This window comes from Pan paniscus, chromosome 2, assembly GCF_029289425.2.
Source record: "Pan paniscus chromosome 2, NHGRI_mPanPan1-v2.0_pri, whole genome shotgun sequence".
Classification (NCBI taxonomy): Eukaryota; Metazoa; Chordata; class Mammalia; order Primates; family Hominidae; genus Pan; species Pan paniscus.
In genome coordinates, this window is record NC_085926.1 from 98,922,777 (window position 1) to 98,941,553 (window position 18,777).

Genomic DNA, 18,777 nt, shown 5'->3' on the forward strand with positions numbered 1-18,777 from the left:
GCACCAACCTAATGACTTACTCGGGCTCACGTGGACTCCTGCACTTTACCCACTAACCCATGGTGCTAATTTTCAGTATTTATCTTTCCAGCTCATAACAAAACTACAAATTAGGTAAACCTGATATGGGAGAGAATGCCCAGCATCATTTTCCTTTTAATTCTTGTAAAAAGGAATAGTTAGGGAAGAATTCTGTGACAGCAGGATCATTAGGGGAGTTTGGAGAGGATGGGCCTGGAGAGGAATGGAGGGACTGTCTTCCAGGTCATCTGATACCTTACTCTAAACTAACTGGCCAGAGTGTCTTAACTTCATCTGGGAAAGTGAAAGGAGAAGGAAATTGTCCTGCATCTCCTGCCGACGTAGCTGGAACAGAACTGAATTCCAGAGCTCGCTGCCAGCATGACTTTGGCAGACACTCCAAGCCCCTCCTTGAACGACAGAATCTGCTGCTCTCAGAGAAGCAAGGCCTGTTAGGTCTCACACACCCACACACACGTGCACAGTGGCCTCTCAGGAGGACCCTTGGAAAACCAGAATGTTTTCTTATCAGCTAACAGAATGGAGAAATCACAGAATTGTATTTAATGAGAAAGGATATCTGAAGCTCCACCTTGGCATCACCTTGTAAGCAAAGCGCCCCTGTTCAGAGTCTTAGCAAGGTTTCATTCACCACTACTCAGAGAAGAGAGAACTTCCATTACATTAGAGAAACAGTGGAATACATTTTAAATATGTTTCAGATTATAAGACATGCTACATGCTGAAAAATTATCCTTAACATAAAATACAAAAATCAGCTGGAATATATAAATGTGCACAATTAAAGAAATTATTTTCAATATAATTTACATAACCCATACTTTCTGAGTATGGAAATCCATTGCATATTTGCTTAACTCCTATATTTTGCACTGAAATCATGAGGTGCTTTGTTTTTCTTAACAGATTACATTTGAATTCATTTTTCTTCTTCTTATGTATATCACTTAAAGCCAGTACATGGCAACACAGTGGGATAGCTTAGCTCCTGCAAATGTTGGTTGTTAAATGAGGATAAAGAATTAACACACCAACAGTTTCATATAAAAGTAAATGACTTTTGTGTGGCCAAGTATTTTTAAATAGAACTGATTTCAAACCCCTTAAATGCAGGAAATGTCTTATTCATCTTTGTAATCCTAATATGATGATTAAAAAATATTAATTAAATGACAAAATGAATAAATGTAAGTCCATTCTTAAAAATCACAGTCACAGCTTCTCAGATCTGGCTTCTGAGAGTAGCACTTACGTTCTAACACTAAAACCAAATGTTCATCTCAATTTTACACATTTACTTATTTTATATAGCTTCAGGAGGGAGTCTGAAATTTTTTTCAAACAATGTTTTAAAATCCTGGAACAAAGCAGCATAAAAGTAAAAATCACTTTTAAATTTACAGAAATCAAAACTTAAATAGTAGAAAAATGTACTTACAACTTTTAAATTTTACTCTGTACTCATCAAGAAAGATTTATTTATCAAGCACTTATACATACAAATTGTCGAAAAGCTCCAAATCAGTAGTTCTTAACCCTGGCCATATTAGAATCACCTGAGGAGTTAAAAAAAAAAAAATCCCACCCTAGACCAATTTAAAATAAATTTGTTGGGGAGGCAGAGCATTACTGATATTTTTGAAAACTTTATTATTCTCATGTGCATCCAGGATTAAATATATTGGGCTATAGCCTGTATTGGGATATACATTATAGTATTTATAGTCATAGGTAAACTTATTAAATGAAGAAAATATTGAATTGCTATGTCATAGGTGAGATGTGACTTAGGCCTCAATTTTCTCTAAAATTAATTTCTAGTGTGACCAGAAGATGCTTGAAGTGGGTGAATTTGCCCTGGTTTTCTAATGGTTGGGCTTTCAAAGTATGATCCTTGACTGGAGAATGATGACAAATCTTCTATGAAAATGCCACATCTTCTAGCTCCTTCTTTAGAATTCCACAGAAAGGAACATTAGCTGACTTCATAGCATGTGTACTGACAGGCCTTAAATGTTCATCAAAATCACTGTAAATATATGTCAAGGCTTTAGTAGGTGAGGGAAACCTACAACACACTATAACAATCTTGCTGTGGAAGGCTGTTGGTGGGAAACCCAAGCTAATATTATACGGAGTAGAATAAGTACTGATTTAGTCTTGCTGTCCACAGAACTTTGCCAAAGTAGTCTGAGACCTTGAAGCCAGCCTTTCCTACCATGTGCCTCCTGCACTTTTGGGGCCTTCCCAACACAAGAGAAGACTGTATGCTAGAGAAGAGACCCACAGGGTATCTAGTATTAAACAGTCTATGAGAGTCTGAGTGTCATGGTTAGAATATTTTCTGTGTACAACCTAAATTTTCTTTCCTGAGAGCATATGGAAAAATTGTTTTATTAACACTAAATAGGATCTGAGAGAAACTCCTCTGGTTTTTCTAGTTGCTTCCATCACATCCACTGACAAAAGTATATTTTCTTTCTCTACACACAAGTTTAATTAGACCTACAGTAACTTCCATTTACTCTAAAAGCAACTCCACTGAAGTTTCAGAAAAGCACTTTTTTTTTTTTTTTTTTTTTTTTGGACACAGAGTCTTGCTCTGTCGCCCAGGCTGGAGTGCAGTGGTGCGATCTCGGCTCACTGTCACCTCTGCCTCCCGGGTTCAAGCGATTCTCCTGCCTCAGCCTCCCGAGTAGCTGTGACTATGGGCACGTGCCACCATGCACGGCTAATTTTTTGTATTTTTAGTAGAGACAGGGTTTCACCATATTAGCCAGGATGGTCTCGATCTCCTGACCTCGTGATCCGCCCGCCTTCGCCTCCCAAAGTGCTGGGATTACAGGCATGAGCCACCATGCCTGGCCAGAAAAGCACATTTTTATCAGGACTGTATCATCAGGTTCATAGGTGTCAATTACTTACTATGTTAATTTTTTTCTTATGTTTTTTCGTTTCCTTTAAGAGATGGTGTCAGGGATAAAAGCGTTTTTTCTATTTTGGAGGAATTTTGTGTGCCTCTGTACATGATATCAACCACATTTGATGGACCACAGAGGAAACCAGCAAAGGAATCTAGGCATTGACTGGGCTCCTGTATACAGAAAACAAGGTCCATATTGGGTGCTGAATATTTACTTGGTACTCTTAAGATATTTATCTCAATTCTCAGAGATTTCTTATAATTAACTTCAAGCACTGAGGGAGACAAATTAGCAGTTTGCCAATGTTGGCATCTGCCACAAAATGCTTAATTCTTTAGGAAGTTGATGGAGTTTTAATGATTAAACCGGTATATTATCTGGAGTTAGATTTCCCATATTCATAGTTTCACTATATCACTTGCTACCAGCCATTGAGCTCTTTGTGGTGGATAGACTCTTACATAATCTGAGGTATACAATCAACTTGTATGGTAAACCTGTGAGTTGCTTCTAACCAATAGAATATGGCAGAAGTGATGGGTTGTCACTTCTGTGATTCGGCTACATAAGGTTGTGATCTCCATCTTACCAGCAGACTCTCCTGGGCTTGTATATTTTGATGAAGCAAGTGGCCATAATAGAAAGGCCTATGAGGCAAAGACCTGCAGCAACCTTGGGCCAATAGCCAGTGAGAAAATGAGGCCCTTTGACCAATGATCCTCAAGGAATTGAATTCTGCTAACAACCATGTGAGCTTGGAAGTAAATCCTTCTTCATGCAAACCTTCAGATCAGACCTCACCTCTGGCCAGTACCTTCACTGTTGCCTTGTGAGACATCTTGAAGGAGAGGAGAGTCTGCCCAGCTAAACCAGGCTCAGACTCCTAACTCAGAGCAACTGTGAAATAATAAATGTGTGTTATTTTAAGTTGATAATTTTGTGGACATTTGTTATAAGAAAAAGATAACTAACATACTCTTTTTTTTTTGAAATGGAGCCTTGCTCTGTTGCACAGGTTGGAGTGCAGTGGCACAATCTCAGCTCACTGCAACCTCCGCCTCCTGGGCTCAAGCAATTCTCATGCCTTAACCTTCTGAGTAGCTGGGATTACAGGTACCTGCCATTACACCTGGCTAATTTTTGTATTTTTAGTGGAGATGGGGTTTCACCGTGTTGACTAGGCTGGTCTTGAACTCTTGACCTCAAGTAATCTGCCCACCTCGGCCTTCCAAAGTGCTGGGATTACACTAATATACTCTTTAAACTTAATTTCTTATCTGTGAAATGGAGCTAATAATAATATATATTTCACATGTTTATAAACACTTAGCATTAAATATCATGCCTGATACATAGTAATATGGTTATCATCTTTTAAAATGTTATTTTAATAGAATATATGTATATCAATTATTGTTTTTCTATATTATGTTTAGCTTGTTCCTTCTTTAGCTGATACTATTTATTTTTACTTTTTGGCGGTCATTTTAACAAGTGTGTTCTTATTTGACTAGTAATCTCTCTAGATAACTAGATAATCTAGATAATCACATTAGAGTATCCTATTTCTTAATTTTATGTTTATTCTGAGATCAATTTTATTAAATTCACCTATTTACTTTCAATATTCTCCTGTTTATACCTACTGTTATAAATTACAATCAGGGAACAGCAAAAGGGAAATTTTTTCTGAGGGTGGTGATCCAGATAGAGTGATTGGTCCCATCTCCTGAATGGCATTCCCTTCATTAAACACCTCACTTATGTCTTTAAAAAACCTTCTGTAAACTCACATTAGCCTATAACATTTTAACTGTCTTTGCTATAATATTATATTGATGAATTCTTCTATTTTCAAGTGTTCCCCTGTGTCCCCTCTCTTTCTTGAAGGGAGACAGGGGAAGATAGTAAAAATTCTTAACAGTATCTTATAGCCCAATACAGCAGTCTATAAAACTAAACTAGTGAATGTATAATTAACAGAAGAAAACTTTATTTTTTTAAACCTCAGTTTCTAAATTTAGCATCAGGACAAATTATATTTGGTCAATTTTTACCTTTGTAATATAAGGTTCTTTTATAGCAGGGGCTGTATCTCATTCAGTTTACCTAGTAGATGCTTAATAATCTGTGCTTGATGTGTTGACTATTGATTATTAAGGATTATTAACAGTCAATTAAAGATTATTGTGGAAACTTTTTATGCAGCAACAGATAGCTAACATACTGTTTAAGCTTAGTTCTTCATCTGTGAAATGGAGATAATAATAATATATTTCACAGGTGTGAGGATAAAATGAGATAATTTACATAAACACAGCATTAAACACCATTGATATGTAACATGATGATTATTAGTATACTTTTAAGAATTATTAAGGACTACTGATAATCTTTAATAATTGATAGACAAACACATCAATAAAACTGTCAAGAAAATTTAGAACTGTAAAAGATGCTAAAATAATTTCTTGCTTGGTGGTTTTTAAGCTTCTTTTTAGCAGCAGAACCATTTTTTTCTAATGTACTGTTTAATACAGTCCCAGCAATACATAAATATATATTACTCAAATAAAAGCAGAACCACACCAAGTAGGCTTTGCATTCCTCACCAGTATCCTGTGTTCCATAACTTAAGATGGACGAGATCCTCTGCAGCCTCCCATAAGCATCAACCACCTCTTGGAGAAGTGGACTGAGCTGTTGGAGTGACACATTCTTGTTTTGTCAAAGTGAGGCTGGAAGGGCTCCATGGAGAGCCAGCTGCCAGGTGAGCAGCTGGAAAGTTGACAGAGCAAGATGTAAGAGCCTTCCTCTCCAAAGACAACATTTTATTTCCTCTTTGTAATCAATCATGAGGAGTCAGGCCAGATAGAGACAAGGAGAGCACAGTTACATCTTGTATGGTTTTTTTCAGTCTAGGCTTCCCTCTCAGTACTTTAACACTCACTGAGCTTTGGCCGCTGGGGTTGCCTGGGCTCTGGGCCAGCAGCTACCTTTGTTGAGAAAGCCCCTCACCTCTCAGCAATCCTTCTCCTTGTCTCAACTTGTGTTTGTACTCAAGACCTCTATTTGGGTTTCTTATTCTCTCATAATTCTTCATACCTCCCATCCAGATTGGATCCTTTTTTTCTCAAAATGCTTTGTGCTTCACCCACACTGAAGGATGACCCCTCTCTATTGTAATTATCCCTTTCCACACCAGTCCCTTATCTTCTCCACAAGCTGGTCAGCTCCCTGAAGACAAGTGCCAAGCTTTGTCTCCCCAGCCTCAGTGCTCTGTGTATACATCCAATATAATTTGTTACTTGAATGAATTAATGTATCTTTACATAGAGCAGGGAACTAATATTGCATCAAAATTAAAGGTATAGTCATTTGCCACTTTCTAGCTATATTACTTGGAGTAAATTACTTAAACACTCTGAGGCACAATTTTATGCTCTGTAAAATGGGAATAATAGGTTTACCTGCTTCATAGGTACTATAGTCTGAATGTGTTCCCTCCAAAATTCAGGTGTTGCCAGTGCGATAGTATTAGGAGCTGAGACCTTTAAGAGGTGATTAGGCCATGAGGACTCCTTCCCTGTGAATGGGATTGGGTGCCCTTATAAAAAGTCTTATGGAAGAAATTTATCCTTTTCTTGCCTTTCTGCCTTCCACCATGTGAGGATGCAGCAAGAAGGCCCTCACCAGATGCCAGCACCTTGATCATGGACTTCCCAGCTTCCAGAACCGTGAAAAATAAACTTCTGTTCTTTGCAAATTACCTAGTCTCAGGTATTTTGTCATAGAAGCATGAAACAGACAAAGACAATGGAGGAGATTCAATAATTTAATTAGGTTTTCCACATTAAAATATGAAGCACTAAATTACCACATGCAGGATATACTCAAAGAATGTTATCTGTGATAATAATAATGGTAATAGTTATTAATAGCTATGGCAGTTACTGTTATGATTATCATCTGCTCTGTGTTTTGTTCCTAAAGTCAGAGATTTCTACTCTGTTAGGTAAGAACCCAAAGCAAAGAGCCAGCTGCCTCTTCCCACTGCCATATCCCAAGAGTCACACCCAAGATCCCCATGCCCTCTGGCCATCAGATTACACTTGTATCTTGGAGGTTTCTCTGTGGTTTTTCTCACACTTGCTTATAAATAATAGCCATTGCCTTTGGGCTAATTACAATCTTCTGTATACTGGAGTTTCCATGCAGAGGTGTGTCAAGGGCCTGCTCTCCCACTATAAGATTTTGTTGGCTCCTTTCAGTACATATTGTTCTCACTGGTTTTTATTTTAGCCTGTTTGCCAGGAAAAGAAAAAAGGCCAATGGTGCCAAGAATAAAGATTCTGAGAGGTAGCTGGAGCACAGGGGCTTCCAAAGGTATAAAACAATGTGAAAATTCTTCTCTAGTATGGTCTAATTCACCTCCTGAGAAAGAAGCTTAACAGGAGCTCACCTGGAGAGTCTATGACATCTTACAAATCCCTGTGGAAAAGCTGATCTTAGAGCAAAGGTGCAGCTTTCCGCAGGGTAATGTTGGCCGTATGGGCAGACAATGGTCAGGCTAGAATGCAGTAGAAGCCTCCCTTGTTGCCACGTAGAACAACACTGCAGTCCTTTACCCCATCTTTCTGCCAAGTTCACACCACCTCATTTCCTACCTTACAAGAGATTTGTCTTACATTTTGAATACGAGATCATGTGTTATTCGGTGTGCATGTTTTTCAACATTGATCCCCTTTTCTATGACCCAATAAGGATTTATTGAAAATCTGTTCTGTCCCAGACTTGTGTCTCTTATCTCATTTAATCCTAAAATACTATGAGATAGTTATCATTAGTCCCATTTTACAAATGAGAAAACTGAGGCTAACAAAAATAAATAATTTGACAAAACTATAGTCATTTAGTGGTGGGGAGGAGAAAAGCTCCATTAATAATAGTCTCCAAGCTTTTAAAAACTAAGCAAAAATCTTCTAATAACTTACTTTTTATAACAAAGTATGTGGCTAGGTATGCAAATAGGCACACCACATATAAGAACTGACTTCTTATAAATAACTATATATGGTTATATATATATAATTTTGTATATATAATATATATATAAAAATATGTACATAAAAATGTAGATATGTTCTTAGGAAAAAAAGTTAAAATTAAAATACTGTTAAAGAAATTTACAAGAAACTCTTTTATTCAAGGAATAGGTAGCATTCACATGTACACTACAGAATGTCATTCCTAAGGTTGGGGTCAGAGGAACCTGCCTATCTGGCAGGAGGCAGGTTAGAACATGGATTTTGAATGAGAAGCTAGGTATCAAGTCCTGGCTCCACCATTAACTTGGGAAAGTTACTGAATCTGCCCTGCTTTGGGGTATCTTCATTTGTAAAATAAATGGTTATGTTAGGTCAGTGGTTTCCAAATATTGGCCTGTGATCAATTTTTCATTAGTCTGTGGGAAAATGAGAAAAATAACAATGGACTTATTTATGAAATTAAATTTATTTATTGTATAAATCTGTTAAAATTGTTTACTTTTATAAACACTAGGCATTCTCCCCTGTTCCCTTTGAGCATCCTCACATAGCAAAATTCAAGTATGCTCTCTATAACAGGACCCTGATGTTAAAATATTTGTGTATTTTTGTTGGTCCCTAAATCCAAAGGTCTGGGAATCACTAGACTAAGTGATCATGAATATCTTTTCTAGCTCCAGAATTCTAACCACTTCTTAAGTCACAAATAGTATTTAACCAACTCTAAAATAGAAGGAAGAATAAAGTAAAAACTTTTACTCTTTTTTCTTCTTTTTTAACTCAACATTTCCCCAAATGTGTCCTGTGACAGACAAACCCCTGTTAAGATATTATAGATCTTCTATGGAAAAGAGGATTCTTAGTCAAATGAGTGTGAGAAACAAAAAGTTGTACAGGTATCTTTATTGAGAATGTGCAAACTGCTAACGCTTATTGTGATTCCCCACTTAAAGACTCCAAAATTTATTGACAGGAATCAGCTGCCCTTCCACCCTCACCCCAAACTCTACCCGTTGTAGGACAAACAGTGCACCTATGCCTGGAGCACAGTTTGAAAAAGATGACTTCAGCTAAAAGGTCCTCAATAGCTTTCCAATAAAGAAAAAACATAGTATTAAAAACAAGACTTGCCATTTCTTTTATCATTATTATAATTTGATGTTTTTTTCCAAATTACCAAAACTACAAATATTTTTTAAATAAACAACAAAAGTTTTGTGGCCATTTTCAACAACTATGTTTTTTTTTCTTTCCCATTATAAATAAAGAAAAATTGTGTCAAGAGATTTGTGTCTAGTGATTGCAACATGATAATTAAAGCACTGGGATTGTCCAGAAGTTTGCAGTAACAAAGTTGCACCTATATCATCCCTATGCAATGAATAAAAAGTAAAATAAAAGTCTTCTGTAGGTATTAAGACTGAGAAAACCCCCAGACTCTTCTCAAATGATATGTCACTGTTAAATATTCCATTAGTAGGTACAATTAACTCTGAATGCTTGTGGCTCATAATTGATTTATTTAAATCACAGTTTTATTGTGATCAAGGAGCAAAACTCTTGGTAGAAAAAGATCTAAGAGTGCTTGTTTTTTATTTTTCTTTAATTATTTGATCAGAGTTGAGAAAGTTTACTTAGTCTTTTTTATTGCTGTTCACATTATCATGTGAAATATCAACTAGCCAACCGCTTCAGCCTTCACATGCTGGATTCAAGTTTCACTTTACCCACCGAGGAAAGAACAGTTTTCACTTGGGACAAGATGATCCTGGGGCAGACTACCCAGAGAGAGGACCTAGGGATGATCTTTTGGATATTCTGACACTAACAACCTTTCTTTCTGACTTTAGGCACACCAGGTTCTTGACAAGCCTGCAGCTCTGCATTACCTCTGATGTTTTCCATCACGACTGTATGGTAAATTCCAGCCTGTTTTTCACAATCCTGCTGACTACAGCAGTCTGCAACCATAAAAAGCCTTCACAGACCTAGAGTTGGCTTAGAGAAGTGCCTCTGCAGAGAAACAAAAGTACATGCAACATTTATGTTCAGAGACAGGAGAGAGGCAACAGCCTCTTGTTTTGGTTCTGATGGGCTCAAAGGGTTGTTTTTAGGGTCAAAATTTAGAAATTTTAATTTTCTTCTGATAACATTTGTAAACAAAATACCAACACTAAAATGAGAGCAATTTAGCCAAGAAAGGGGGGAGTGTCCTGTCCAACAGCTCAAGCCCTCTTCCAAACTCCACTGGAGGGACGTGTCGGCAAATTAGCACATGAGCGTACTTTGGTCTGACCTGCCTAGACTCCCTCAGCCTCCTAGTCAACAGGTATGTTTGAGGTTCACGCCAAAGATTCAAGGTTTCAGAATTAGCTTCTTTTGAATCTTAAGCTAGTACTGATTCAGTCTCTGGGGAGGAGGATAAAAACACCAAACAACTCTTTCTAACAGACTATAATATCCATTTACACAATATGATTCAATACACAAGCACTATAGTTAGAAAGTATACAGTTCAAGCTCTGATGAACAGCTGCTCAATGTAATAAGATTGTTTTCATTTTTGCAATAAAGAGCTGTAATTGAAAAGTAAATAACAGGAGGGGAAAGTAAAAGTTTAAGAGACCCCTTCACACATTTGAACTTTGAATCTCTGCAGAATAACTCTATTCCCCCCATATGGTAAAGCAGATCATATTTAAAATCAACATTTAAAAACGTCTATATCTTAATATTATTTTTAAAACATAAAACATCAGGCTACTTGCCTTTTGGCAATTTCTGTGCATTTCCCAGGGCTAGTGTAATACTTCCACAGAGAAGTAGACACCCCAAGCTGGAGAGCATGTTGCATTTGCCACCTCGCACGGGGAATGATGCTGGTGGCCTCACAACCCTGGAGCTGCATTTAAGTGGACTGTCTCCCAGTGACAGAGGCGGGCGGCTGCACTTAGCTGTGCCGTGGGCTTACTCACAGGGGGTGGAGACAAGATGACATCACACCCTTTCCCACACACACCAAAAAAAAAAAAAAAAAAAGCACAACAGCAAAAACATATCATCACATTTCTTTCTTTCTGCTAAGTTGTAACTGTGTCTCTTCCTTCTGTGATATAAAAATTCAAATTATGGCAGATCTGTATTTGTGAAAGAAGAAGTATTTAAGGCAGTTTTGAAACATTTGATAAACTATTTTAAAGAATCCAGAAATCATATATTAAAAACTATCAAAATGTTAAAAATATAAAATAAAACCTTGTTAAGAAGGAAACTGTTTTTAATTATCCAGTAAACCAACCCAATTATTTTAAATGGGAGTAAACTCATAAAGATATATTTTGAGCCATTCTGTAGTTCCTGTATTATGAGAAACATTTAAGAGTAAGTCTTTGGCTATAGAGCTATACATTACGTTATAATATATATGTGTATACACGTATATTCAACAGATGTAGATGTAGAGACATAGAGAGAGCACTATTACTATGTGAGCCTCAACTATGGACTGAGTTCTGTAATCGAGTCTTTACCTACTTTATTGTATTTTAATCTTCCCAGTGCCTCTGCAGGAGATATGGCATTATCCCCATTTTGCCATTAAGAAAAGCTGAGGAAAAAAGGTTAAGTGTCCTGACAATGCTAGTATATTCTACTGCTTAATAACGGATGCCACTTACTAATGAATTGTCCTTGAGCAAACTTCATCTCTATATTATCAATATTGATGACATTTAAATGCTTGCTCCGTGTTAGGCACTGATCGAATCAGTTTACACATGTTAAGACATTTATTCTTCAAAACGGTCTATGAGGCAGGCATTGTCATCATCCCCATTTTACAGATAGATAAACTGGGCACAGAGAGGTCAAGTGAAAGTCCAAGGTCACAGTGTTGGCATTTTAAGCAGCCCATTTAACTATAGTGCTTCCAGTCTTAATTACTACATTTTAGATTCTAAAATAAAGATGACAGTATCAGTTTCATACATTTGCTAGCAGTTTCTCGAAAGTAGTTGCCATAGAGCCTGACACACAGGAAACATTTACTAAATGGCAGTCACTGGAAACAATAATAATGAAAATGATAAGCCCCCAATTAAGTAGAACTATAATTCTAACCTGGGCATATTTACCTCTGAAGTCCACATGTGTATCCTTTCCCCCTACATCACTTTGGTCAAAATATATAGACGCATGGGTGGAATGGCTGGGTTAATAAAGCACTTTAAACCTTGTTGGTATATTTATACTGACTCTTTGAAAATCGCTTACCTCATTGGGGTGCTGTAGCTGAACCAAAAACAGTAAGAGAAAATTTAAATAACACTGGTCAAATGAAATTCTAGTTAGAAAACTTATCAAAAAGAAAAAAGAAGAAAAAATGGAAGAGACAGCCCCGTCTTCCAAATAAAGTGTGAGAAGGCACCTTGTTAAAGTCATTTAGAGTTGGCTGGGTCTAAGCTCTCACCATAGGAATGCTCTGGCAGTGACTACAGGAGGCACTGGCTTATTTAACAGGTCTTTTTCATCTCTGATTTTTTACTTGAATAAGCAGCTCCCTCAATCCGAGTTAGGACATTTATCCAGCTGGCACTGCTGGTTCTGCTCCTATATGTCATTGCCATCACATTAAGCCAGTAAGGCCACTGTGTTAGCAGGAAATGACAGGTTTTCTGAGGGGAACAAACCCAGCAGAAATATTGTAAAGAAGGCTGGTTCTTCAAAACATTTATGAGGGGCTGGTGCAAGAGTTAGGAATTGACCTCTGCTTGGCCAGCAGGAATTCAGGAATTGGCCTCTGCATGGCCAGCAGGCAAAGTCAAATCCACCTTAGCAATCATTATTTGCAGTTTCGCAACTGACTGTAGGCTAATTAAATGAAGCACAATCTCTAATTATTGTGTCAGAAAAAAAATGGTTGCATTATCTTAGCTAGTAGGACACTTGAACATTCAGTGAAGATGTTGAAAGTATTAGGGCTCTCCTCAGACTAGGGAGGAGTAACACTACAGAAAGCAACTGTGCCTCTTTTGCTACTGTCTCTAGTGCCTAGAATATAAGAATACAATAAGTACATGATGAGTAAGTGTCAAATGAAACAGAATTCATCAATTCCTCCCAATAGCCTAAGGGTTAGTTCTAGATTATGTCAGAGAACACTTGAGTATGACCTAGAATGTGCAGTTGTTGGGAGACAATTTTGCAAGGGTAACTAATGTTTCCGCACATCCTATGAGCAGAGGCACTAACTCCCTATGTTCCAGAATATCTTGTAAAGAATATTTGCACATAAAATATCCTTGGAAGATAGAAATTTGTGTTCTGTTCCATATAATAAAGGTAACATCTCCCTCTGGGGCAATGTGAATACATGATCACTTCCCATTATAAAAGATTTAAGTTCTCTAAGCTTGTCATTCCTCTTCTGTAAAACAACCCATGGCATGTGTACATATCACCTGTACCTCTTTGTGTTGTCCTGTGAGAATTTGGGCTCCTAGAACTAGTGCAAATGCTGATATTCAGGCTACTGCTATTGCTGTAATAAACTGTCCTTTCCTTTGTCTTTGACCTAGGTGTTTTGTGTCTCCTGCCAGCCTCTGTGAACTGCATGTTAGCTTGCAGATAGGGTAAAAATCTCAGATCTTTCACAGTTCTTGAAAATAGTATTGGCCCGCGTTAAAATATTTTATTAAATCATGCTTTAGTATAGTGCATTTTGTGTAATACCTACACTGAAGTCTATTATAAGAATCAGCCATGAAACCCCCTATTGTACATAGTAAGAGTGTTGCTAGACATTGCTTACTATATCATATAGTACCTCCTAAAAAATAACAACCCTGGAGAAAATGTCTGACTGCTGTGTCAAATATGAAAAGTTGTGGCTATTTTTCCAGAGCAACAGTATTTATTTTTTGACATTGTAACCAGGTTTCTCTTTCTGTGTTGACTGGTAGAAAATTAGAGCCAAATACATCCCCCACCCATATTAAGTGTATAGGTCTTTGTGATGTGCATTCTTTGACATCATTCTTGGCTTTATTTTTCGTCCCCACCCTTATTTCTTGCTTATTTTACTTGGAGTCTTAATTTATGTGATTTTGTAAGTTGTTTTAATTTGTTTCTGGAGCAAGGTGAGGTAAAACAAACAAACCCCACACACAGAAGTTGTGTCAAAAAACATGTGTCAAAAGCTATAAAGTGGGCATCTGGGAACCTGTTCTTTTTCCTTTTCTATGCAACTGTAGACTGATAGAATTTTGGTACAATGATTGTATGGCATTTTTTAAGAATACTTTCTCCTTGGGGAAGTCAGTGAAATCCACGAGATTAGAAGACATCTGGACCACTGGTCAAATAGTGTCATAGTTTTCAGTCATGTCATGTTTGATTTTTTTTTTTTTTTTTTTGAGACAGAGTCTCGCTCTGTCGCCCAGGCTGTAGTGCAGTGGCGTGATCTCGGCTCACTGCAAGCTTTGCCTCGCAGGTTCACGCCATTCTCCTGCCTCAGCCTCCCGAGTAGCTGGGACTACAGGCACCCGCCACCACGCCTGGCCAATTCATGTTTGATTTTTTTAAGGGCTCAATGTTAATTTCATTATTTCAAATGAGACTTCTATTAAAACTCATACATCTTTCAAATCTTGGAAGTCAACTTTGTGCAGTCGTTTAACCTATTTGTCCATATTTTTAGTCTCTGTAAAGTATTATGCTAGGAGATTTTTAAAAGGCTTGTATGTATGCAATTAATATTTGAAGCTATGCTGTGGTTTTTCTAAGGGATGCTAATAAAAATAATTTTAATATGACTTATTTGAAATGGGAAACCCAGTGTTCCATGTTTTCATCCCAAATCTTATTTCTTTAATCACTTTCCTGAATTAGACCCATGATCCAATTGGACAAGTGTCCTGCTCCAGTGGAGGTACATTTGGCCAGAGCATGAAGTTCTCTTCCACAATTCTTCTTATAGCACAGAGATGTACTGCCCCTTAAACACCTAAGTGATATTTGCAGGTTATTCTTCAGTTTGTCTAAGGCATCTTGACCTCTAAATTTTTGGCTTCATAACCTTGAGTTAATTAGCAACTTGTACTTATAAAACAGTGTGAAGGATCTATTCATCTAGAAACAAGCTTCTTTAAGACCTAAGTTGTATATCTCTAAGCTGTGAAATTTGCTTTCCTTGTTTTATCTACATTCTGCTTTCTTCATGGAGATGCTGAGTACCTAGCTGAACTTGTGCAGGTGAAGGGAATTTTTTTTAACTTAAGCTTCAAATAATGTAAGAATTGATGGAGTCAAGAGCTGAGTGAGAAACATAAGTTAGTAAACTAGAGAAGGAACTCTGAACAGGAGGATATGCCAGAGGAGGATCCTGAAAGTTAGAGTACTGCATCAGGGAGGCTGACAGCCTGGGGCATGCAAGTACGCAGCAGCATGTTGAACGAGTAGTTGTCTGGTGGTCCTGGGAACATACCTAGGACCATGCAAATTCAACTAATGTGCACATCTTTGAGATGTGGGAGGAAACATGAGGACCCAGAGAAAACCCACGCAGACATGGAAAGAACGTCAAACTTTACATAGTGGCACCAGTTATGAAACAATTTTATTCCAGGAACTGCTGTACATAATTTGGTGAGTTTTAACACTTGTCTTGGCACATGTGTTTACCGGGGAAATCCTCACCGTAATCATGACAATAAACATATCCCTCACTTCCTAGAGAATTCTTGTGTCCCTTTTCAATCTCACCCTCTTCCCTCTCAGTGCCTACCACATGATGCCTCACAACCACTGATCTGCTTTCTAGTACAATGCACTTCATTACATTTTCTAGAATTTTACATAAATGAAATCATGCAGTATGTACTCTATTACTGACCAGCTTCTTTCATTCATCATGGTTATAATTAGATTCACTTATGGACATTTGGGCTATTGCCAGTTTGGGCTCTTACAAATAAGGCTGCAATGAACATTTGTATATATGTCTTTGGATGGATGGATGGATTTTATTTGTCTTGGATAAATATCCAATATTCCAAGTAGAGTGGACTACCTAATCGGGTGTATGTTTAAATTTTTAAGAAACTACCAAACCCATTTCCAAAGTGGCTGTGCAATTCTATCTTCACATCTATAGTACATGGAGGTTCCAGTTCCTCCATGTCTTCAACATTTGCATGTCAGACATTTTAATTTTTGCCATTCTTACAGGTATGTAGTGCCAGATTTGGGGTTAATTTGCATTTTCCTAATGGCAAATGACGATAAACATGTTTTCAGGTCTTTTTTGCCATTCGCTTTTTTTTTTTTTTAGTAAGGTGTCTGTTCAAAAGTCTTTTTTCCACTTTTGAGGGAGGAGTTTGTTTGTTTCTTTATAATAGAGTTTTGTGAGTCCTTTACATACTCTGAACTTAAGTTTTTTAAAATCAGATATATACTTTGCAAATATTTCCTCCCTATCATGGCTTGTTTTTTATTCCTTCAGCACTGTCTTTTGAGGTGCACAGTTCTTAATTTAGGTAATGTCTGATTTGTCCTACTTTTTTGTTATAGATTTTACTTTTGGTGTCATAGCTAAAAATCCTTTGCCAAATCCAAAGGCATGAAAATATTCTAAGTTTTATGTTTAAATCTGTGAGCCATCCTGAGTTGATTTTTGCATACAGTGCATGGTATGAATCCGAATCCAAGTTCTTTTTTCTTTCTTTTTTTTTTTTTTTTTTTTTTTTTTTTACATACAGACACCCAACTGGGCTAATATCATTTCCTGAAAACACTATCCTTTCCCCACTGAATTAATTTTGCACCCTCATCAAAAATCAATTGTGCATATACATGTGGGTTTTTTTCTGGAGTCTCTATTATGTCCCATTTCTCTATTTGTCTGTCTAAATGCCAACAACCTCCTGTCTCAAAAACTGAAGCTTTATAATAAGTCTTAAAAGCAGATAATGCTTGCCCACCTATTCTCTCTCTCTCTCTCTTTTTTTTTTTTAGACACGATCTCAGCTCTGTTACTGAGGCTGGAGTGCAGCGGTGTAATCATGGCTCACTGCAGCCTTGACCTCCTAGGTTCAAGTGATTCTCCCACCTCAGCCTCCTGAGTAGCTGGGACTATAGGCACACACCGCCAGCCATACCCAGCTATTTTTTTTTCTTTTTTTAGTAGCAATCGGGTCTCGCTATGTTGCCACAGCTGGACCAGAACTCCTGAGCTCAAGTGATCCTCCGGCCTTGGCCTCCCAAAGTGTTGGGATTATAGTCATGAACCACTGCACCTAGCTGACTTTTGTATATCCACATGAATTTTAGAATTAGCTCATCAATTTCTACCAAAAAGGCAGGAATAAATTTTGACAGGAATTCAGTTGAATCTATGGATCAATCTGGGGAGAACTGACATTTTAGCAATTGAGTGCTAAAACACAACTAGGTATTTCTCTCCCTCATCTGTGTCTTCTTTAATTTCTCTCAGCAATGTTTTATAGTTTTCCATGTTACAGGCCTTGTAAACATCCTGTCAGATTTCTCTCTTAGCATTACTTATATTTTAATGCTGTTGTAAAATGGTATTTTTTTATTTCAATGACCAATTTTTTTACTGGAGGAACATAGAAATACAATTGATTTTTGTATATTGGGCTTATATCTGCAACCTTGTTAACTTCATTTATTACCTCTAGTAGTTTTTCATGCATTCCATGCAGATTTTCTAAATAAATAATCATGTCATTTTAATAAATACTGTTTTACCTTTTTCTTTCCATTTGAATGCTTTTGATTTATTTTTCTTGTGTTATCGAACTGTCTATAATTTCCAATACAGTGTTGAATAGAAGTGTTGAGAGCAGACATTCTTGTCCTGTGCCCTTTAGAAATCATTCTGATTTTCATAATTAAGTTAATCTGATATTAGCTGTGAATCGTTTTGCAGATGGTTTTTATAATTCAGAAGGTTCCCTTCTATTTCTAGTTTACTGAGAATTTTTATCAGGAATGGATGTTAAATTTTTTCAAATATTTCTTTGGCAATATTGAGATGATCATATGGTTTTTCTTTTTTAGTTCATTAATATAATGAAATAGATGATTGATATTTGAGTGATAAACAAAAAGTACATACTTGGGATAAACCCTGCTTGGCCATAATTTATGATTCTTTTTATATATTGTATTCATGTTGCTAAAATTTTGTTTAGAATATGTGTGTCTATATTCACACACAGTAGTGGTCTGTAGATTTTTGTGTGTGTGATGTCAATGTCAAGCTTTTAAAATTTTTTTAATTTTTGTGGGTACATAGTAGGTGTATCTATGGGATACATGAGATATTTTGACACAGGCATGCAATACATAATAATCACATAAGGGTAAATGCAGTATTTATCACCTCAAGAATTTATCCTTTGTGTTATAAACAATTCAATTATAGTTTTATTTTTACATGTATAATTAAATAATTATTGACTATAGTCACCCTGTTGTGCTATCAAATACTAGGTCTTATTCATTCTTTCTAACTATTTTTAGTACCCATAGCCATCCCCACTTCCCTCTCACCTATCACCAACAATCCTTCCCAGCCTCTGGTAACCATTGTTCTACTCTCTATCTTCATGAGATCAATTGTTTTAATTCTTAGCTCCCCAAAATAAGTGAGAACATGTTAAGTGTGTCTTTCTGTGCCTAGCTTATTTCAGTTAACATAATGACCTCCAATTACATCCACGTTGTTGTAAATGACAGAA

General features: G+C 36.9%; 1 protein-coding gene across 7 annotated transcripts in view; it reads right to left on the minus strand.

Annotated features, from left to right (window-relative positions):
- The window catches only part of ABI3BP (ABI family member 3 binding protein), a 244,470-nt gene extending 233,114 nt beyond the window's left edge, over window positions 1-11,356 (minus strand). For 3 of the 7 annotated variants that reach the window (XM_034957020.3, XM_034957021.3, XM_034957019.3), the window contains exon 1: window positions 10,783-11,356. In XM_034957020.3, the coding sequence (XP_034812911.2) occupies window positions 10,783-10,861 (79 nt within the window). In that variant the 5' untranslated portion in view covers window positions 10,862-11,356. The remainder of the gene's footprint in view (window positions 1-10,782) is intronic. The other 4 variants (XM_034957023.3, XM_055110210.2, XM_063602876.1 and 1 more) reach the window with 4 other exon arrangements.
- Window positions 11,357-18,777: the final 7,421 nt, after the last annotated feature.